Source organism: Muntiacus reevesi, chromosome 22, assembly GCF_963930625.1.
Source record: "Muntiacus reevesi chromosome 22, mMunRee1.1, whole genome shotgun sequence".
NCBI classification, from domain to species: domain Eukaryota; kingdom Metazoa; phylum Chordata; class Mammalia; order Artiodactyla; family Cervidae; genus Muntiacus; species Muntiacus reevesi.
The window spans coordinates 42,074,995-42,098,877 of NC_089270.1; the positions used below are offsets into that span (position 1 = coordinate 42,074,995).

At 37.5% G+C, this 23,883-nt stretch overlaps 1 protein-coding gene and 2 pseudogenes across 1 annotated transcript in view; 1 reads left to right on the forward strand and 2 right to left on the reverse strand.

Annotated features, from left to right (window-relative positions):
• The window catches only part of POLR2B (RNA polymerase II subunit B), a 44,629-nt gene that overhangs the window by 19,989 nt on the left and 757 nt on the right, over window positions 1-23,883 (reverse strand). Inside the window, exons 2-14 of the mRNA XM_065914674.1 lie at window positions 23,323-23,512; window positions 19,481-19,553; window positions 15,726-15,876; window positions 11,407-11,519; window positions 11,061-11,280; window positions 10,550-10,708; window positions 6,965-7,129; window positions 5,032-5,228; window positions 4,762-4,881; window positions 3,812-3,998; window positions 910-1,053; window positions 528-667; window positions 320-431 (exon numbers count right to left, since the gene is read on the reverse strand). Of these exons, the coding sequence (XP_065770746.1) occupies window positions 320-431; window positions 528-667; window positions 910-1,053; window positions 3,812-3,998; window positions 4,762-4,881; window positions 5,032-5,228; window positions 6,965-7,129; window positions 10,550-10,708; window positions 11,061-11,280; window positions 11,407-11,519; window positions 15,726-15,876; window positions 19,481-19,553; window positions 23,323-23,341 (1,800 nt within the window). The 5' untranslated portion in view covers window positions 23,342-23,512. The remainder of the gene's footprint in view (window positions 1-319; window positions 432-527; window positions 668-909; window positions 1,054-3,811; window positions 3,999-4,761; window positions 4,882-5,031; window positions 5,229-6,964; window positions 7,130-10,549; window positions 10,709-11,060; window positions 11,281-11,406; window positions 11,520-15,725; window positions 15,877-19,480; window positions 19,554-23,322; window positions 23,513-23,883) is intronic.
• On the forward strand, window positions 11,995-12,493 carry LOC136153054 (coatomer subunit zeta-1 pseudogene; annotated as a pseudogene).
• Window positions 20,965-21,663, reverse strand: LOC136153021 (vesicle transport protein SFT2A pseudogene; annotated as a pseudogene).

A 23,883-nucleotide genomic window follows, 5' to 3' on the forward strand; every position in this document is an offset into this window, starting at 1 on the left:
CATTCCCTTTTTAAAAGCACTGTGAGTGTCACAAAAAGAGTCTCAAAAGAATATACTTTAAAATGTAATCTGAATTCCAAAATACAATAATAAATTACATGTCAAAACTTTAGATGTATATATCTAAGGCATTAAAGTAAGCAATACCTTATTATTAAATCTAGCTCAAAACATCATCTAGACTTTTGACAGCGTACTTTAAAATTCAAAGGACACCAGTTCAAGAAAGATATCAATGCAAAGATAACTTTCACTTAGCCTTATGCCTTGTTCAGAAATCCCAGAGATCACATCCTCTTAAATAATTAAAGATTCTTACTTCAGACACGATGATGTCCATCTGACGCCGCAACTTCCGTAGTGTGTTCATAAGTTGTTCAGGATCTTTATGTATTCCAACCCAACAGCCATTAACAAAAATTTTGGTTGCACTAAAATAGAAAACCAAAAGTATTTTGTACTTAGTAACTCTGTAATAAGCTATAACCAAAAATTAACAATTTTTTTTTAACTGCATCTATACAAACTCAGCAATAGCTGCAGGAGAAATTTCTTCTAAATTTTCCATACTCCATTCTTCTAAAAATTCCAGAATTGGAGAAGGTTGAGATCCAACTGAAATATAAGCCATCAGGGCTAAATTCTTCACAAGTCCTACAGCATGACCCTTGGAATAAATAAAGCACATATTACTCATACTGATTTAACATGCCTTTCAAAATTCTTTTCCACACTTCCCCTCCAATTTGATTTCAGAATATATTCTTACTTCCTAAAAACAAAATTATAATATCTTACGTTCTATACTACACTTAGATAATTAAAATTAAAAGGTACTTATAAAAGTAATTATACTCTACATGATAATTCTTGTACTTTTTGTCTTGAACATAAATTCTAATGTATTACCTCTGGGGTCTCAGCAGGACACACCATTCCCCATAATGTATTATGCAACTGTCTGGGTTTTGCTAGCTTGCCATCTCTACCAATGGGAGAATTTAAACGACGTAGGTGAGAAAGAGTAGATGCAAAAGTCAGGCGATTTAATACCTAGAAAACAATAACAAATCTTTATAGAGCTTAGGCATTTCTGTTACTCACACTACTATATTTTTGGCAAATGCTAAAATGAGGCAAAGTCATATTTTCACATATAATCCACTCAGTGTCCAACTGTTTCCATCCTTCCTTTCTCCAATCTGCCCTGGATAATTCTGTTCACTCTTGTAACTTAACTGACCCTTACAGCAAGGATGGCAAATATATGATACACAGTTCTAACATGCCACATAAATGGTTTTTTTTTTTTTTTTTGTACATAAATGTTTTATGGCCTATCTCCAAACATTTGGATGTTAGTGGGGTTTTTTTAATTTGTTTTGTTCTCCATTGTATCCCAGTACCTAGAACAGCCCTTAGCAAACATCAGGCACTAAGTGTTACATGCTACCAACTCTCATTCCTTTGACCATAGCAAGCATCACTAACCCATCCCAGAACTTTTTCCAGGTTGAGGCCTCTGAACCCAACACAGAGATTCAATATTTACAGAACACTAAGCAAGGTAAGATTTGTGTTAAGTACGGTAATATTTAGAGAGATATAAAGCAATCAACACCATCTCAGTGTACCTAGTAACACATCACCTCTTTCCCCACATCTACAACAATTCATCCTCTTTCCTCTTCCTAAATTTATCATGGTTCCCTTTATCTCCCAATCTAGAAATCTCATGACATCTTTGTCTCTGACTTCCTCCTTTCATACATTAATAAATATATCCTGTCAACTCTATTTCCCAACTTCCCCAAAAAGCTAAACCGTCCATTCCCAATGTCACAGCAAAAAACCAGCTCCTCACCTCTTACCTGTACTACTATCATCAGCTCCTAAGTCCCCGCAATGTCCTCCCCAATCTACTCTGCTCAGTTACCAGAATTATTAAAGCACAGATACAGGTAAGTTCACATCACTCACCGAATTAAAAAATATTAGACAGTTCGCCACCAGCTAGAGGAGCATGACACTGAAGCTCTTTTCAAGGGAGTCCCAGACAGCCTTCCCCTCCCAGAGTCTTCAGAACTCCTGTGCTCCACCCACACTGCCAAAACCCTCCTCACCTCCACAACTCTGACACGCAACTGCCACGGCATGGGATGCACGCCCCATTCTGCTCTGCTTGGGGAAACTCGACCACTTCTTCAGAAGACATCTGACCACCTCCAAGAACTGTTCTCTTCTCTCTGTTCTATGGAGTTTTCCATCATTCAGCCAATCACAAAGCTTTCCAAACTTCCTGTATTTCTCAAATCTGACACCACTCTCTACCTCCATAGAACTGTTCTACTGCAGGCTCTAACCACTTCTCACCCAGCCTGTTGCAACAATCTTTCTGCCACCAACTATGCTCTTCTCAAATCTTTTCTCCACAATGACATTTACTGTGAAGCTACCTTAAAAGCAAAAATGAATGCCCCTCTACGAGGTGTTCCCAAACTCCCTTCTCCAATCCCACCTAACTCTCCCACTTTGATTTGAAAACACTAGAATGATCTAGCTCCTCCCACATACACGTGCCCTTTTCTCCCTCTGTCCCTCTTTTCAGGATATAAAGAAATTTTCTCCAGTTTTCCTGTGAGCTATTGGTTCTACCCTCCTCCAAGGCTTGGGCTATTTCTCAACTAACCTTCAAACTCCAGCTCACGTGCCACCTCCTAAAGAAAACATTTCTGTTCACACTCTCGGGCAGTGCTATATGCCTTTCTCCAGCACGCCCACAGAGCAAGCGTGCATAGTCCTCATTCAATACTCCCTGTACCATGCCGTAATATCTGTTTACATCTGTGAGTACAGACTGTAAGCTACTGAAGACCAGGGATCATGTTTTACTCATTTTTTGCAGATCCAATGTGTGACAGAGCTCTTGGCACATTTCACAACCCAGGAACTGAACTCAACTGGCAGGATGGCATTTATCATAATTCGGCTCAAGGCATGGTGAGACATACAAGGGCAAATGTTTCCTCTAATAGATGGTGAGCTCCTTGAGGGCTGGAATCAACCTGTGAACCCAGCATCACAAACACCAACTAGAGTCAACAAATCCTTACTAAACTAAAAGAAACTAGGAATTTAACTGGGCTATGAGCATGCTTCCATAATTCTTAAGATATTTAGGCTTCCAGGAATCAGAAGGTTAAAGTTGGTGTCTGAATGCCAAATTACTCAGCTGATGCTGGTGCAGGCTTTTTTTTTTTTTTTTTTTTTTAAAAAAAAGCAAATGAGGGGGAGATCCCTTCCATAAAGCTAAACATGTACATGGTAAGTTTTAAATCTCATATGAAAAGTAATTATGAAAAATAAAAACACCTGGTGAGACATTTTTGTAAAATGTTTCCCCCATTAATCATTCTGAGAGTACCTACTGCAGTCACTGTACATAAAACAGGGCAATATACAGAAATCAGTGTTACAAGTATTACATTACACAAATTAATTTATTCCCTCAGTATCAGTTTCTAATATGGAACTTTTAAGACAAAAATTTCATGAACATAGACTGTTTTACCTCCTAAGAACCTATGTGAATTTACTAGATATCTTGATGAGAGTCAAAACTTTAAAATCTCTTAGTAATGCTAACAGCTAACTTAAGAAAATTTTCACCTTCATAATTCAAAGGCCTCCAGGTGCTTTTATATCTGACCAAGAAAAAAAAAGGGAAAGCAAGTTATATTCAATAAATAAAGATTCTATTAGTTTCGTAATGCTTTCTTACCAAACCTGTAGTCACAGTTGACATCCTTACCTGAGATACTCCAGCTCTGGCTTGATGAGCTTTCTTTTGATCACCCCAGTTTCCAGTAGCCAAAGAATATTTCAGGCCATCAGATATAATCCTTGTTTTAATTGCCAATTCCAAGTTAAAATCTTTTCCACGATCAATGAACTTCTGGGCATAGATCCGTACTTCTTTAAGCAAATTCTTAAACATTCTGCCCAATAAAATGTTTTAAACATGTCAAGGTCTGTAATATGAATTCTTTAACAAGGACACTGTTACCCACAGGAGGTGAAAAGTGGTTGAGATGGGGGGGTGGGTATTCTTTTTTATATAAAAAGCACAGATGTACATACAGTACAAAAACATACACAAGCAAAGCATTAAGGGAAAAAACAGTCGAAAGAGGGTTCCTTAGTGGGTGGTAACAAAACAAGGCTGAAAAACACTAATATACAACACAATAAATAACAGAACATATACAAAACATTGCTAATATCATTTTTGTGCTGAATTGTCTACCTAATTTTTACAAATAAGTCTTTCCAACTATAGAAGTATATGTTCATTATAGAAAATATAAAAACATATGAAGAATAAAATAAAAATCATGTATAACCTTAATTCTGACACAACCACTGCTTCCTCTCTAGCTTTTGTGTTTTTATAAACTACAAAGAGGAGTTAATAAAAATTCTAATATCAGCACTCAGAAAGTCAGTCAATAATTGAGCTTTCTCAAATGCTTTGCAATGGTGGAGAGGAATAAAGAAAATGTACACAAGTGATAAACGTCCCCACAATCTTGAAATTCTCAGATATGAAGCAGAACTAAACTGCACAACTGGCAAAGAACGTAGCTAACTTCCATGTACCCATTATGCACGCCAAGATAGTTTTTTAGCACCCCCATGTGCCGTAACCAATCTAAAGTGAAATTTATCTACTTTTAACAGTATCATTCTATAATTTCTTACCCTCTAAACAAGAATGCAAGTAGTGGTCCAGCAAGGTCCAATCTTTTGTTTCCATAGTGATCTCTGTCATCTAATTCTCTTCTACCCAAAGCTGCTAGCAGCAACCTATGAACCATGTACCTTTAAAAAAAGAAAAAGAGAAAGCACATGGTTTTGGCTTTCTTTTTTAACATATATTAAAAACATCAATTTTGACATTTTCAGCTTTAAGAAAAACTTCATCTCAACCACATCTTAGCAAAGAACTTAAAACAATGAAATATGACCTACCCCAAGAAATAAGCTTTCTTTGTCTCACAAAAATCACTGACACCAACATGAGGGAGCATTTCTTTCTGTAATACTTCCTTGGCATATTTAATTCTTTTCTCTTTGGTAACACCAGGCTTTGCCCCTCTTGAACCAATGAAATTTAGTGCAACATTCTGTTCTTGGATGACAAAAGCTTCATCGAGTGATGGTTTAACCTATTTGTTAATTAAAATAAAATTATTTTTGAATTCATTATCTTTAAGATAAGGCAACTGTCAATTTATAATATGTTAAATATCCCTATGAACACCTAACTAAATATGCATATATTTTTAGAAATTCAAGGAACCACAAAATCCTAGAACTTAAAAACACCTTATTGATCTAGGGAACTCTGAAAAAAATGATCAGCATGGACAATCATACTTCCCAGAAAAATACAAATAATTCCATTATAACAGAGCACAGTGGGTTTGAGGTTTTTTTTTTTTTACATTTTAATAAACAATAGCTTAAAAAAAGTTCCTTTCAAATATCTAAAATCAATTTAGAGAAGTTTAACACCCAAACTAAGCTCAAATGAATAAATGTGTCATAATGTTGTCAGCCTTGGTTTAAGAGGTTTATCCTTTCTTTTAACTATCTAAATACTTATCTTTAAGTATTAAGGGGAAAAAAGGCATAACTATTGCCAAAAACTTAAAGTAAAATCTAAACAGAATCCATTTTGTCATGTAATCATATCAATACTCTAAAATATACTTCACTTTCTAACTTTGTGACCAATATTTAGCCTATATTTTACTTTATTTCTCTGTAGTCTTAAAGACTTTGGATAATTCAGGACAACTTTAAGAATACCAAGTACTCCTTAGACAAGGATGATTGATGAGGAAATGCATATTTATCTAGACTCAACAAATCTTCCCATAAAAGGAGTAACTTTACAGTAGAGGAATCTAACAGCTGCCGCTGTGAAGTTAACATTACCAATGATGGGACAAAATGACATCATGTGACTCCTGATGTGATGCCCTGGGAAGCACACAATATGACCTCTAGATTTGTCCTGCCAACAAATGGCGTAAACTGAATCTAATCATAAGGAAATATCAGAAAAATTCAAGTTGAAGGATTTTCAAAATATAATGGCCTACCCGCCTGAAATACTTCAGTGTTATGAAACAACAGAAAGACACAGGAAAGATTAAAAGAGATTAAGCAAACATTAAAAACAACATGTAATAGATGACTGACTGGATTTTGAACCAGGGGGAAAAAATGCCCTTAAGGACATTATCAATATATCTGGCAAAAACTTGAGTATCTCCAGGTTAACAGTATGTACTACACCAAAATACCAATTTTCAAAACTGCACTATGATTATGGGTAAATATCCTGATTCTTATGAAATACACACTGAAGTATTTAGGAATAAAGGGGCATGATGCCTAAAACTCACTTTCAAATGATCCAGAAAAAAACAATGTATATACATAGATAAAAAGAATCCTAAAACAAATGTGGCAAAGGTAACAGCTGCTAAAGACAGGCACAGACTACATAAGAGTTATCTGTAACTTTTCTGTAAGCTTGAAATGTTTTAAAAATAAAAGTGTTTTGTTTTTTTTAAAGACACCAACTCTTCTGTTCCCCTTACTAAACTGCATCAGACTAGTGTGCCTTTACGATTTTCCTTATTACTATTTCTGCTTTACTGCTGTCAATGAACTCTGGCTGCCTCTAGTTTTCAGGTCAATTTTACATACCATTGTCAGAAAACGAAGTCAAGGCAGGGCTGAAGGCTTTTGCTATACAGTAAATAGAACGGGGTTTACAACAGTTAAACTGATCTTCAGAGCAGCTTTCTTTTGTGTTTTAGGATTAACAACAGTCAGTAACTTTAAATCTCTTAAAAAACACTATGAATACATTTTGCTTGCACATTACCATTTCCATCATCTCTGGATCTTCAAAATCATAAATAATATGCTCTAAAATATCTCTGTCAGACACAAAACCTAACGCTCTAAACACAATAATGATGGGAACTTCTTGCTTGATATACGGTAGGGTTGCCACAATACGTTGACCAATAGCACTCTTTTTTGCACCCTAGGAAAAAAATCATTAGAAAATGAGAATACAGAGATTACAGCCATATATAAACATCATAAGAATGATTTCATATAAATGTCCATTGTATGTATTTCAAAAAAAGCACGCCTCTCATGCCTTTCATGCCTCTCATACGCTAAGGAATTTCTCATACTCTAAGGAAATACTCATATTCCTACAGCTGCTTTTCAAAAACCACTGCAACAGGTTTACTTATTTGACAGATAGGCTGGTCATTCAGACCTGAGAGAATTTCCATTCTCTACTTTCTGTTTGCCAAGATTCTCTAGAACACCTCAAGGCTGTATCCGGAAACTCTGACTGCAAAAGAACATAAACACAGACTACCCTTCGTCCTTTCCTCCAATCAAAAAAATTAGGAAGTTTGGAAGAAATTGATGAAGGAAAAATAAGAGAGACAATAGATAGGCAAATGTGGGAAAAATCTAAGAACAGAATGAAAAATAAATGGAGAGTTGGTCGGTGAGGTATCTCCAAATATGAATGATTATTCAATATTAAAAAACAGTCTCTTTCATATAAGCTTCTCTTCTACAATTTCTCTCTTCAATTGCACACAGAAATGAAATAAGTCACCAGTCTTCACTGGCATACAAACACGTGGTATCTCAATTTTAATCAAATTTCTTTCCTTTAGCATCAAACTCTATCTTCTCTTAGCCTCATAATCCTACATTATCATGGTCCATTTAATAACTGTTTCTGTTGTCTTCCTCCTACTTCAGGCCTCCTTCCTTAGAAACCTTATTTCATCTCACGAGTGTTCAGTAGCAACTTTTCACAAATGATACCTAAATCTTCACCTTGGTCTTTTTCCTGTACCCATAATCCTCACAACTCCAACCTCCATTCGATTGTTTCAACAATTATCCCACCTGTTTCATCATAGACCTTTTTTCAGAATATGCAAAACATTTAAAAAGAATGCCTACATCATGTACTGCTTGCATCACTACATTCTCTCTAAAAATCAATTCTTGGAAGTTCCCTACTTTATCTTAAACCTCAGGATAGAACAATACAATCTTTTTTTTTTCCCATGGCTGCCTATAGGCTATTGACGCTCATAACCACAGTGTTTGCACTTCAGGCAGACTGACTAGTCATCTTTTGGGGCACACGCACTTGAGGAGCTTAATAAGGTACAGGAAATTCAATGGCTGAGAATACTAATTTCAGTCTGTTTGTCAGCAAGCCTCAAGGCCCAATGCAAGTAATTAAACTCCATTTCCTAATTTGTAAATTTCGAGAGGTGAAGGAAGGTTTCAGATTTTTATAAAATAGCTACTGTGGGCACAAACAGGCCAAAAACGGTGAGGCCCTGGGCAATGATTACACAAAGCCTGGTTGATGCAAAGAGCTGTGATACCAAGCGTCCCACACTTGGTATCGGGCAGATTTGACTAGAGCACAACATAAGCATACAGAGGACGGGAACGGGCAGGTGGCGACACCTTTTAGCCACAACTTCCAAGTTGACAGAATCACTATGAACACTTATCTGTGAATTTTAAAAAGTTAAAAACACTACATAGAGGGAGCTGCCTGCTGGTCCAGTGGTTAGGACTTAGCCCTTTCACTGCTGGGGCCTGGGTTCAATCCCCGGTTAGGGAACTAAGATCTTGCAAGCCACATGGCAGTCAGAAAGAGCAAAAGCAAAATCCCCTAAAAATAACTACATAGAAATATACATGTATATTGAAATGTCACCAAAATAAAGACCATACACCTCAACTGCTCATTTCGTTCCCTTTAAAATGTTATCCTTTTAATTTTATTTCATGATTATAAGACAAAGACCTTATGTTTTTGCTTAGTGATTTTCAACTCTGGCTTCGCATGAGAATATTCCAGGGAATTAAATACAACATGAGTCCCCAAGCCCAATTCCTCAACTGATTAAATGAAAATTCTGGAAAGAACCATATGATTCTGAGTCATCCTCATATTATATCAAACTTTATCACTAAAACTAGATAATTTTCCTTTCTCTGCCTCTGATTAATTGATTTTGCCCATAGCTTCCATGATAATCTCCCTAATATACTGTGTTCCTTATACTTCTGCCCTCCATAATCCAGGCCAATACTTATCAATTAAGAATCCACATCACAATCACCGGGGGATCTTTCCCAAACACTTGTAGCTGGGCTCCATTCTACCCCCAGTCACAAGAAAAAACCATTTAAATTCTTTAAAACAATAAAATAAAATAAAATAAAAAATAAAAATAAATAAATAAATAAATTCTTTAAAACACTTATTCTACATGAGATTTTTAACTTGAGGCTCTTCAACCTCTTATGTTCAAGTTCTTCTTTATAAAACATCAAAGTGACACGACACTCTGCAGAAGTGTTTATAAGAGCACAAGACTGGAAACCTAAACGTCCATCACAAGGGAATGGCTCAATAAATTATACTACATCCATACATGGAGTATTGCATCTCAGAAATAATGAAAAACTGCTGATCTAAACTTGTCCTTAAAAGATACCAGCAAGGTGCAAACATTGTTTTTGAATGAAGACTAGTTCTGAATGGACTCATGAGAAATTATCAAAAGTAGCTGCTTCTGAGGGAAGAGATCTGGAGGTCAAAGGAAGACTAATTTTTATAGAATACTTTTTTTGTACTTTTCTGAACCACTTTAATGTGCATATATGACTTACATTAAAAATTTTAACAAATAAAAACATACATGAAATTAATTACAACAAATTTCCAGGGAAACGCAAAAATTAAATCAAGTGACCTAAGTAACATAGTTGGCACACAGCTATAGTCAAGAAATGCCTCTGTTAGATTACATTATCGTAAGTAACATGCCTATGCTGGGTGGCTTCTAAGACGGTGCTCAATGATCCCTGCCTCTATTACTGCCTTGTGTGGTCCCCCTGGAGAATAGACTGGATGTGCTGAAGTGCAGCTAACAAAAAGAACATGGCACAAACGACAGGATGTTGCTTCCAAGATTAAGGCATAAGAGATGGCCATTTCCATCTTGTTCATACGCTCTGTGGCTCTGCTCAATCACTCTGACAAGCAAGCTGCCATGCTGTCAGGGGCGATATGGAGGGGCGCCACGCGGCAAGGAACTGAACCTTGCCGACAACCACAAAAAGGAGCCTCACAATGACTGTGGCCCAAAAACCCTGATCGCAGCCTTGCGACCAGAGGACCCAGCTAATCCACATTCAGAAACTGACACAAGATAAATGTTGTTACTGGAGTCATTTGTTACACAGCAATAAGTACTAATAAATAATAAAATGCCTTTCATACAACACTGATTGTATGTTCCAGAAAAACTTTTTGACAAAGCATGCAGCCTGATAACTTACAGAACTAAATCAGAAGGAATAAACCCAAACAACATCATGTAATATTCCATACCTGTCCTCCTCTCGCCAGCATGCTAACCCAGATAGTGCTGGTGGGTCGAGAAGAATTCTCCAGACATGATCTACACTCTCCTGTGTAGGCATATTTAGAATCCTTTTTGGCAAACACATAGACTGTATTTGTTGCCATTTTCTCTTGAGCAATCAGAACCTACATGGACAATAAAAGTTATAGCCATAAAACACACAAGGTCTTTGAACTAGAAAGAACAGTGAAAGCTGCATCTTAATCTGACTGTACAAGCTCAGTGAGATAACAATTCTTAAACTTCACATATTCCACTTTCATAAACACTTCACTGAAACACATTAAGCTCAAAGTGACCAAATTTCTAGTGTATATTATATATAGCTAAACAGTTTTGGTCTAATATAAATTCAGCTGTCACCTCCCTAATAATTCAACTGCTACTTCCAGATTATTACACAAAAATTTACTTTTAATTTCACCTTTCATGAGCTTAGTGATCATTTGGTGTTTTTTATAAATAATGCTACTATACCTTTTCTGATCCATTAATAATGAAGTAGCCACCAGGATCCAAGGGACATTCATTTAACTCACAAAGATCACGATCGGTTAAGCCATTCAATAGGCAGTAAGTTGAACGCAACATAATTGGAATTTTTCCTATAAAAGTCTTCTGATGCTGTGTCTGAAGTTGTTCTTCACCTTCTTTAATGACTGTTTTTGTTATATCAACATAAAGTGGAGCAGAGTACCTTTGAAAATAAAAGTAGATCACAAGTTAATAGTAAGGTATTTGCTAAAACTCTCAACTGGCCAAAATTTTATTTTCTGATTTTTATTTCAAAATCAGCTGCTGGAAAAGAAACATGGTTTCTTACGTGAGATTTCTTAATCTGGCCTCATTTGGCATCATTGGTGATGGAGCACCATCTCTTTCCCAATGGGTGGGCTTGGACAGGTAAATCTGTTCAAACTTCAGCAAATATCTTGGCTAAAATGAAACCAAAAACCATGGAAAAAAGTAAATAATTTTTTCCATAAAAGATTTAATGATTTCGTTTTAATCAACATTAACATTTTGAGTAGAAACAGCTCTAGAAAATGCCAAAGTTCATCCACTTTACTAAAATGGTGACTCTCCACAGTCACTATCCATATTCCATAGACATCAAGTTTTACACTTCATCACTCTCTTAAGGTGAAAGACAAAAAGAGACTGCAAAGACTAAGCACATATCATAGGCTCTGAATTCATGTCAAGCAACTAAAATGGATTTGCATTAATGATCAGTATAGCTGTTTCATGTGCCCTCTCCTTAGCTGAGGTTAACAAAGTTGCCGGAAAACAAAGAAAAAATAAATTCATACAACTAGAAACGTGTTCTAAACTAATCAACAGAACAAGGGAAAAAGTAGACCTAACTCTTCAATTAAACATAAGACGTCAGCACCAGTCACAGGGCGGAATGGAGGCGCTGATCTTGGAACCCTTCCTGTATACTGATCAAAGCCGTCTTTATTCGGGACAATAATGGAGATCAACCTTTTGCCAAGTACAATGACACCTATACCAGCATCAAGAAGCAAAAGGCCTTTGAGAAGAATATTTTCAACAAGACCCATAGGGTTGACAGTGAAGCTGCCCTTTTAGAAAGCCTGAAAGTGGTATACAAAAGCAGTATCAATCTCTATTTCTGTATGATTGGCAGCTCCTATGAAAATGAGCTGAAGTTCATGGCTGTTTTGAACTGCTTCTTCAACTAATCAAGCCAGATGCTGAGGGAAAATGTAGAAAAGCGAGCTCTGCTGGTGAACATTCTTCTCAGCTGTGGAAGAAATCATGGACGCAGGGGTGATCCGAGACAGTAATTCCCATAAAGTGGTACACCTGGTGGCATTAAGGAGCAGATCAAGTATCAGGTGCTGCAGTCAGCCAAAGAAAAGATCCAGCAGTCACTCCGGTGAAGACCGCCATTCCTGGCTCTTCACTCCCTCAAAAAATCCAAGAAGAGCTCCTGGGTGACTTCTCATCCAGTCCCCCAAGTGATGCCTGCAGGATCATCTGGGGTCACAGGGACTAAGACTCCATCTTGTCTGGAGGTGCCCGCCTCCCCTTCCTTCTCAGTCCTCTTTGCAGCACTGGAAGGCAGGCTCTGAGCACATCTGACACAGGCAGCGTCTGAAGAAAGCGCCCTCCTCCTCCTCTGACGGGATTATGCTCCCGTGATCTCCTAGAGCCTGTATTTTCTCCACCACTTCTATGCCCTGTGATGCAACTACACTTCAAAGCGCGAGAAGGACCGTGCAGAGGTTTCTCCTCCTTTTGCCTTCACCCAGCCTTTGCCCCAACAGCGAGGGGAGGGAGAGAGCACTCGTTTGTATAGAATAGTGGGGGTGGGCAGTGGCATTTCCAGTGTCGGTATTTCCTCCTATTTCTTCTTACTGCCCAGACCTCTAGTCTTGGAAAAAATACTGGGAACATAGGAAGGGGCAGCATGGAAGCAGTGATTTAAATTTTATTGAAGAGGGTCTACAAAATTCTATATTTCAAACACAGTTGAAATTTTTTTTACCCTGATCCTGGCTTATAGCTTCCAAACTGCTGAGGTCTGTGTTTGTTGTGGGAGTGTCCGCCTCTGTGTCTGATACCTTAACTCTCCACCTTCACTACCATCGGATCTCCGCCTGACTTGTCCTCTCTGTGCCCTGGAGAAAAGCCAGTCCCTGAATTAAAACTCCACTTGAGTCTTGGGAAGAAGAGTTTCTGCTCAGAACTGGAGACAGGGTGGAATTTATGACTTGGACCTCTGGGCTCTTTTAGTCCCCTTCTCTCCCCCACAGGCATTTCATTTCTCTGCCCTGGTCTGTGAACTCTGTTGCTTAACACTGTCCTCTTCTGCCTCAACCCAATCCACGCAGTAGGTCTGGACACCTCCCATCTCTAGGTTGCTGAGAGAGGTGCCTTTCTTCAGAAAACCTTTGGGATGGGAACTTCCCCAGGAAGATGAAGGATGGAATGCTCATTGTTGGGTTTCATCTCTCCCTTTGACCCAAAACTTCCCACAAAAATGTCTCAAGAAACCTTCCTGAGACTTAGCATTCTGTCCCATTCACTAACTGCCAATTCCCACGGGCAGATAACTGGGAATCCTTGAGGGGGCATTTCTGTGTAAGAGATGTATGGAATCAGTATGATAGCCACCTTCTTATAATACTGAGTGCAAAGAGGAATTAAAAAAAAAAAACCACCAACAACAGAAAATCCTAATTACTATTCTACATAAAGGAATGAGAATTTCCAACCATGGCTGACTATAGCTTATTTCACAGTTAAAAAAAGAAAAGAAAGAAAAAAGAAAAAATTTTTCAATTAAATATCTATCTGCTACCCAATAAAACAAGATCCAAGAGAACTTTCCAGAGTTAAATGGATACAGAATTTCTCTCTAAATCAAACCTCAGAAAAGGAAAAGATGGAACTAAGCAGGTCACTAAAGGAAAATTATTAATACCCAAGTTTCCCAAGCTGGAGTAGGTAAAAAGCAAAAAGAACTACTGGTGATAATGAAACAAAAGGAATTCAGCCATTATTATCTGAAACTTAAGCTATTTCAAAATTTCTTCCCATTCCCAGTAAACATCATTTCCAAAGCAACCTTTTTAAAATAATGCCTTATATACATTCTTTGACAGTCTTTACACAATTTCCCATGACAGCCAATGACATCCACGCATGTAACAACCTAGTTCCATCTTACCTTCCACTATCAAAGAGCTCAAGTCAAAAACAATATACTGACTACAGTGGTCCCTCCATTCCAACCACAGCCAAATACATAAAGTATCTTTTGCTGAAATGATTAAATACCTTTTCTCTACTAAGACAAACGCCCTTCATGGTCAGCTTAAGTCCCTCCCATCTTCTTCACTAAGCTCTGATACCAAAGCTTGAGAGATCTCTTCCTTCCATTGTACTTATTTTGTAACTCTGAATATGCTATATTGTTATCTCTCATTTTGAAAAGACCATATAGAAAAAAATGCCATACATAAAAAAAAAAGACATTTTACACCCATTTTTCCAACACAGTGCCAGAAGAGTCAATTATTTTTGTTCTCAAGAGCAAAGTCTATGCAATATCTCCACCCAAAATGAGAATAATACGCCAGCCCTTATGAGATGAGCTACGGAAAAGAGGGACTCATCTGGCAGGAAATAATAATCCCTCCCTCTAATTCTACTTCTTTTCTACCTCATTTTGGTTTTCAGTTTTCCCTGTTCCTCAAGAGCAATCAAGCTGTCTCTCTACTCAAAAACTGGTAACATGGAATTCCCAGGTGGCTTAGTGGCTAGGATTCTGGGCTTTCGCTGCTATGGCGTGGATTTGATCCCTGGTTGGGGAAACTGAGATCCCCCAACCCATGCAGCCAATAAATAAATAGTGCTTTAAAAAAACAAAAACAAAAACTGGGGTGGGAAAAAGGTTCATGAGGGATGGGAAATATGTATACCTACGGCTGATTCATGTTGACATATGGCAGAAACCAACAACACTGTAAAGCGATTATCCTCCAATTAAAAATAAAAAAGGAAAAAAAAACTAGGGACAGTCATTATTTTCGACTACATACGCACTTCTTTACAATCACTCACTTAAAACTAGATTGATTCTAAAATGACAGCCCTGCTATGATTTTAACAATGCTGAAAACATGCATGTGTTTAAAAAAAAAAAAAAACTACAAACGAATTTAGAAAAATTAAAAGAGCTGATATATTTGGGTGATTTCCCCTTATTATCTCTTATATTGATATAATAATGTATTTCATGCAACAAATAATCAAGGGGAAAGTCCTTCATCTACTTTTTCTTTTGATTCCTTACGCTTGGAAAGAAAAATGGAGGATTTTCTGAAGTAATATGACTATTTCTGGCTTGCTTCTCTTAGTAGCTCATCATATCTCTGTTTCCTCTTCCTGACTATTAAATACCTACTATCTGAATAAGAATTAACAATTATGCATTACTTGCAAAAATGCATCTCTTAAGATTAAATCAAGAGCTGACAGAAACTGTTTTAAGTACACTACAAAAAACACCAACTTTCTTTTTAACCTTTAAGCCAGGTGAGAAAAGGACTGAAATTTCAAATCAATACCCTTATTTATGTTACTTTATTAAAATAACCATCTTACCGGTTCCTCAACTTCTCCACTAGCATGCTGAGCTTCAGCTTGTAGGTCTATAGGTGGAGCATCTTCCACAATTCTTTGAACAGACATCTGAATAAACTCATCAAAAGAATCCAGTTGTTGTCTCACCAAACCTTTCTCATCAAAATAGGAACTGGGAAAATATGAGTTTACAATCAATTACAACTCATTGATGTTTTTTAGCATATTTCCCCATTTTCATTATCATTAAATTCAACAAATATTAATCATAAAATAGAAATTACTTTGTACCCATCACTATATAAAATACTATCATGTATCCAAAAAGGGGATGAGACTAGGAACACTTTCTTTGTAGAACTTATTGTTAAGTATGAGGAAATGAGACTTATACTTGTGGGTAAAATTACTAAAACACAACATAAGAACTGTAAGGAAGGAAGCCCTAACTTATAACTATCCCTTATAAACTTTATCCAGTCTCTCTGAAACATTTCTTGAAACTAAAGAAAATGTATAGTCAAAGAGAAAAACATTAACATGGATGGGCCATGAGAATATTACGCTAAGAGAAATAAATAAGAGAAAAACAGCACATGATTTCACTCATACGAGGAATCTTTAAAAAAAAAGAAAAAAGAAAAAAAACCCAAACCCAAAACAACAGACAAACAAAAGAAAAAAAATTCACAGACATAGAGAACAGATAAGAGGTTGCCAGAGAGAGAAGGCAGTTAGTGTTATAGGTGAAATTGGTGAAGGGGGTAAAATGTATGGTGATGGATGATAACTAGACTCTGGCGGTGATCCCTCTGTGGTATATTCAGATGTTCAACTATAAGAACTTTAATTTTAATAAGAAAAAAGATGATGATGTCAGTGACTAAAATAGCGCATGTTAAGAATTTCAATTTTAGGTTAAAGGTTATCCTCTGCAGTAAAGATAAGATGAGGCAAAGTCATTTAAGTGAAAATACTCAGCAAATGACTGATCATTAGAAATGGAGCAAGGTTGAGAGATAAGACCTAGTGGTATAGACACAGAAATCAAACTGTGAAAGCGCTAATGAAGGACAGAGGCTCAAAAAGAAACAACTTATTATCTGCAAGAAGACCCTTTCCCCTCACCACCACACAGGAAGAGCTGCATAGCTGGACCTAGCTTCTAGCCCCTTCTGCTTATTAACCAGCTCCCTCATCTCACACCAATTTTCTGAGCGACATGCATAGCCCAACAAACCATCAGCTTCCCATTTCCGCATCAGGAGATCATCTGACAGGTTGCTGGCCAGCCTGCAGATTGGCTGGCTTTGGGTCCCACCCTGATTCAGTCACCCATGGCTACCAACATCCCAAGTTCTCTATGGCAGAGAACACAGTAACAATCACCCGTATATAAGGTACAGCTTCAAGAAAGAGGGAGGCAGAGACTTCCTTGGTGGTCCAGTGGCTAAGATCCTGTGCTCCCAATGCAGGGGGCTAGTTGTGACCCTCCGTCAGGGAACCAGGTCCCAAATGCCACAACTAAGAGTTCGTGGGCCAAAATTAAAAATTCCCACATGCCACAACTAAGACCTGGTACAGAAAATAAATAAAGAAAAGTAAGTAAATACTTATAGAATGGTGAAGGTAATTTCCTTCAGTAGAGACTGTGAGCTAACAGGAAAGAAACTTCTCACAACCATTTGGGTCAGCCATTGGTATATAAGATACACATGGAAGGCACTAGCTGCAAAGTAAACAACAATGGCTTTTATGGACAATTTACAATGAAAAATCTTTTAAAAAACTAAGGACAAGTTTCATCCTCCCAAGAAGCTGAACCATTTCTACTTTTCCCCAAATTATCACAACAGTACCTCATTAGAATGCCACCCTTTAAACACCTATAGTTCTTACTTATGAATAGTTATTATTTTAAATAGTTCTTATCTATGGTATCTACTACAATGGTATCCCTGAATTCCCAGATTCAGTTGTAAAGAATCCGCCTGCCAATGCAGGAGACATCGGTTCATTCCCTGGGTGAAGAAGATCCTCTGGAGAAGAAATGGCAACCCACTCCAGTATTCTTGCCTGGGAAATCTCACGTAAAGAAGGAACCTGGAAGGCTATAAGTCCAAGGGGTCACAAAAGAGTCGGACACAGTGACTAAATAACAACTACCATGACTGATGTACAAGAGGTCATCTTACTAAAGTCACTATGATATTAAGTATTATCACATTCACAATGCCTGGGAAAGATCACTTGATATCAAATAGTGGAAAAACAAAACACATCATCTCACAATAAAGCTCCTATAATCAATTAAAATGCAAAAATCAAACAATATTTTATTCTCTAAGAAACATTAAATGCAAGGACTTGTCAAACAGTGTATTTAATCCTTCAGCAATTTGCCACATAAGTTGAAAACAATTATTTTTTTGGCTAAGATCAAAACATTCTTTCTCCCTGGCGATCACCAAATACAGGCATCCTCCAAACATCTAGCTGATTATCGTTTGCTAGTAAAGTGTCTCTTGGTGTTTAATACTGAAAATCATAGAAGATGTAAATGTCTCGGTATGAACTTTACAGTCCACGTTTAATAGGACAAATAAATACATACTTACATCCCACAAACTTAATATATTTTTAACAAAACAATCTTCAGCAAAGCTTCAGTTTTACTCCAAATACAACTAGCAGAATCCAGAAGTGTGTATTCTTCGAAAGAGAAGAGGCTGAGGCGTCATCATATTACTATTTACAAAGCAACTGTCTCTTTGGTAAGAGAGGAGAATTGTTGCATTTTACATCCTAACATAGCAAGAAGTGACTTTATTACTTAAAAGTTATTTTTCTTACCTATATGTAAGGCTTCCTGCTCAGTTTTATTAACAGTTTAATTACACTTAGACTTGGATGGGAATGTGGGTTGAAATGCAACCTGTTATGACTTTATCCAGTTAAAACAGTGAGAAAACCAAGGAATCAAATTAACAGCACCAGTAATGTAACAAACAGGCATCATATGCCTCCTGATATAATGCACTGAGAGCAGAACATCATTGTTATCAAAAGTAATCATCTAATTATGAGCATCAGACAAACCCAAACTGAGGGGTAGTCTAAAAAATAATTAGCCTGTATTCTTCAAAAACATCAAGGTCAAAAAAAAAAGTGAGGCCATGGGACGCTTTGGAAAGATAGTGGGTTTCAGAACCAAAAACCAAACAAAAAAGAGGAAGACTAAGGAACTATCCTAGATTATAAGACACAAAAGAATAAGTCATGAAAACTAAATGTAATATATGATCTTATATTGGATCCAAGATCAGAAAATTTTTGTTTTGTTCCAAACAACTTTAGTGGGACACTAGCAAAATCTGGGTAAGGTCTCTAGGTTAAATGAGATTACTGTATTAATTAATTTCCTTATTTTAATAACTTAGATTATGATTATGTGAAAGAATATTCCTAGGTAAGTCACTAAGTCTCAAATATTTCAGGAAAAAAATGCAGATAGATAAAGAATAAGGCAAAGAAAACATAGCATTAGGTTAACCTTTAGGGAATCTAGGTGAAGTATACACATGAATTCTCGCATAATTTTTCTATAAATCAAAATACCTTGCAAGTTAAAGTTAGATACTTAAATAAATAACAAGCCAGCACTCATGAAGTGTATTCACATAAAACATCTAATTTTCAAGCAAAGAATAAGCAGGAAAACACTGGATGGTTTACAGTGCCTTTTAAAACTTATTCAGTTTGGTCTAAAACATTACCTAATTACAATCCAGCAAGCCTCCTGCCATAAATCTGGGGTGATTTCATCATCATCTTCATCATATTGCATATCTGAAAAAAAAAAATTATTCTCACTTGCAATAAGTAGTACTAGTTCACATCTCACTCCTATCATGTGAGGTCGCAGAAACACATTTATCTACACTAAATAAAAAACAATTGCTTTACCCCATTTCTGTAAAATCTCAATCATTACTTGAATTGTAATGAAATACTGTATATATGTATGTACACATACATGAGTCTATGTCACATAGGTATTCTCCCAATTCACAAAGAGGTCTCATGAGAAATGTTCAGTACAAGTCATAGGAATTTATAACTGTTCCATCCTCTCCAGAAAGCTCATGTTACTCTTATTAACAGCGAAATATATAATAACTAACAGCAAGCTCACAGTCCTCTGATCCGAAGTCAGAGATCAGGCTAAGAGGGAGGAGTCAGCAAAGGATTCCAGTAGCTGGGCAATACGTTAAGGCACAGTGTCTATCACAGCAACATTTCATATACGGACAGGGATGACAGCCTATATTTTCCAAAGATGGCCACACTGTATCTTCCATTTTACATATGCTTTTATAAAGTGGTTTTAACACTCCTACCGTCAAGATATAAGGGCAGGGGAGGTTGGTCTATGCTTCTTCCCCTTGATTCCGGATGGGTTTTTGAATCTCCCATAACTAACAGAATACAGTTGAACCAATGTTACACAATTTTAGAAGCTTTAGATCAGGAAAAACAATGCAATTCCACCTTGTTTGCTGAAATACTTACTTCTGGAGCTGTGATTAAGAAGCTCTACTACTCTAAGACTGGTATACTTAGGTGAGAAGGCCTAAGCAGAGGAGCCACTTAAGAGATGTTCCAGTCAGCAATCCTAGCCCTTGAATCTTCCCAGGCTAGGTGCCAGATGCACCGAGAGCAGAGTGTGAGTAAACACTCCAGATCACAATCCCCAGCTGTCAATATCCAGCCTTTGTGTCTGCCAACCACTGGCATCAGGCAACAGTCAAGCCATTCCTATCATGCTCTGCCCAAATTCCTAGCCCATTTAATTCACGAACATATTAAATAATTTCTAAGCAGCCAAATTTTGGGGTAGTCATGCAGCAATAGTCATGTGTATAATGGAGCACTGGAAAAAATCAGTGTGTACTGGTCCTAATGTTAGTCTCATCTTTTTTTTTTAATTTTTTTTCCAAGTGTGGGTTTATTTCAAAATTATGAAATTTCTACATTATTTTTTATTACATACAATAAAGCAATGCTTAGCTTAAAGTAAAAATTTTCACATTTAAAGTTTTTATTTTAAAAAGATATTTTTAAAATGTAAACACATAGAAGCCACCAAAAAAGTTGACTATATCTTGCAGTGTAGATTTATCCTTAAGTATTTACATCTCAAATGCTGTTTAGAAAAGATTTTAAAACTTGCTAAAAATCACTTACAATTGGCAATGATTAAAATATCCTTGTCTCTGAAAGAGCATATTAATGGCACATAATGAATTCACTGTCACAAGCACTTAACAGTTTAATGGGTATGTAGTCTTATCAGTATACAAAATGGTCTTAGATGGTCGCTGCAGTTGTTCTGGAGTGATCACTGTATCAGGAAAAGGCCACGTCACCAAAAACAGAACATGGACTTTCAAAAGGTCCTTCCAGTCTCCTTCTCTTCAAAGAGTTCTCAGCTCAGGAGAGAAGAACAGCATTTAATTACTGCATCCCTTGCGCATGGGATGTATGACAGACTATACCAGGTAATCGACAGGAACTGCAATCTGCAGAATACGGCCAGTCCCTTCTCCTGCCACCCAAGAGCAGCACACAGGATGAGGACGAAACACAAAAGCATAATTGTTACAAAAAATCTCATCGTTTCAAACATTTTCTTCAGTTGTTTCACGGGTCCCATTAAAAAGCATGTACTGGCTAAGGTAGCAGTATTTCCAAAGGTTTAAAACACTGCAAAAAGCTTTATGCCTCCAGGGAGACACAGCAATCCATTTCCAAGGTTGCAGAAGATACCACTGATGAAGCCTAAGGCAAACCACTTCAGCTTGGTGTTAAAACTAAGGGACAAGGCATCAAGGACCGGCAGAGTCAGGCCCTGTTCCTCCTTGTCATGGCCACTCAGGACCTGCGGAAGCTTCTCCATGACAAACAGTCTCATCATCTTAAAGAATATGTGTGCTGTAATTTCGTTTGTTTGTTTTTCTACTCTGACCTATATACACAGTGTATAAAACTTAAGAACTCTGATTCAAAATTTGATGTATAATCCAAAATAAATTATATTAATAAATGCTTCTTGAATTGTCTGGAATTGCTGACTCCTACATGTGAGAAAAGAGGTTAAAAAAAAAAACTAAGGTATCTAAAATGGCTCAAGAGATTTCTAGTTTTGATGACACACTAGATGTTATTATCACAGGCACACAGAAGTTAATAAGCTGGAAAAGGAGCTGTAATAATGAAGTTAGTTTTATACTTATTGACCATTTATCCCTTTTAACATTTTTTATGTCTTCTAGCTTGTGAGAAATGAGAATATATCACCTACTAAAAAATTAAGTTAAGGTTTTTTTTCTAATCTTTTTCGCAGATAGAAGAAAAAGAATACAATGATATTAATAAATTTCTAGATGCAAGATAAAAATGAGACAGAAGTTTAAACAGTAGACCTTAAGTTTCTGCTTCTATTTTCTCCATGAAGTAAGTGAAGGAACAGAAGAGTGAGGGGCAACCAGGAGGTTGGGAGCTGAAAAAAATGAACTCTGAAAAAGGAGTTGTGGAGAATGGAAGAGGGAGCATTAAAAATATACAATGAAAATACACTACTCATGACTAAGACTTCTACATGTAAAAAGAAAAAAAGACATAGCGTCCCTGTTCAGTAAAATACATACCATCGAGAACTGTGTCATCTCGTGGTCAGAGAAAATGTAAATATCACTTTTTAAGATAATTTACTTAGGCATATAACAACGTGAAGTGAAGTCGCTCAGTCGTGTCCGACTCTTTGCGACCCCATGGACTACAGCCTTCCAGACTCCTCGGTCCATGGGATTTTCCAGGCATGAATACTGGAGTGGGTTGCCGTTTCCTTCTCCAGGGGATCTTTCCGACCCAGGGATCGAACCCGGGTCTCCCACATTGTAGGTAGACGCTTTACTGTCTGAGCTACCGGGAATGCCAAACTAGATCAAACTCTGCCCCACCTCCACATACACACATATACAGAAACTATATTCTTTGTCCCCGGTGTAGTTCCAGAACTTAGCGCAATGTTTGGCACAGGCTGACGCTCAAAAACTATTCAACAAATCCACTAGCGCTGGCCTTAACGACCCAGAGGATTCGGGTGAAGAGGGAGGTGGGAGGGGGGATCGGGATGGGGAATACATGTAAATCCATGGCTGATTCATGTCAATGTATGGCAAAAACCACTACAATACTGTGAAGTAATTAGCCTCCAACTAATAAAAATAAATGAAGAAAGAAAAGAAAAGGAGCTCTGCTTCAGACGAAATCAAAACTGTACCTGTCGTATGGTTCTGCAGGCTACTTTCAATACGGGAAGGCAGTATCAGGTTGAACCAAGAGAACAAGAGTCCTCCTGACCGAGATCATAAAGGCTACGTTCCCCGCACCCTCCACCTCTCAAAATCTCGGATCCGGCCTGAGGATGTGGGGAAACGGCTGGGGACGTGGTGGGGGAGGCTGGGGAGGGGGCCGCAAATCCTTCACTCGTCCAACTCCCAACGCTTCCCCCCTTTAAATGTGTCGCTGAGGAGTGCCCTGACTGGTCACCTACCCTCGTCCGCGTCATACATCTTGGCAAACGGTTCCCGAGCCCCTCAATCTCGAAATCACACACAGAAAGGCGCGTAGCTGCCACCGACCACAGCGGAGTGAGGCGAAGTAATTTCCGTCTCCGGCGTTCCCAGAATACTCTGCGTCCCACGCGAAGCCCCGCCCAAAAAGGCTCCAGTTAAGGTCTGCGCCTGCGCGAAGGGCAGGGGGGAAAAAAAAAAAAAAAGGTGGTTAAGGGTTAGTATTGCACATGCGCGGTTTATGGGTTGAGGTTTCCTCTTCTTGAGTGGGAGAACCGCTGCTTACTGTCTCCGAGCTGGCTCCTGCAAATGAAGCTTTGTTTTCTAGTGTTGCACAAATAATGGCACCAAAAAAAAGAAAGAAAGATTTAATAATAAAAGATTTAATTGTCCCCGTGCTCTATTTTTTTCAGTTCCAAAGATTTAAAAACACGAAGATTTTAAGAAGGATTTGTGTACACCAACTATGTGTCATATTTTTTAGAAAAAAAAATGTTTAAGAAATGTGATTTTAATGCTGTTGCACGAATAATGAATGATAC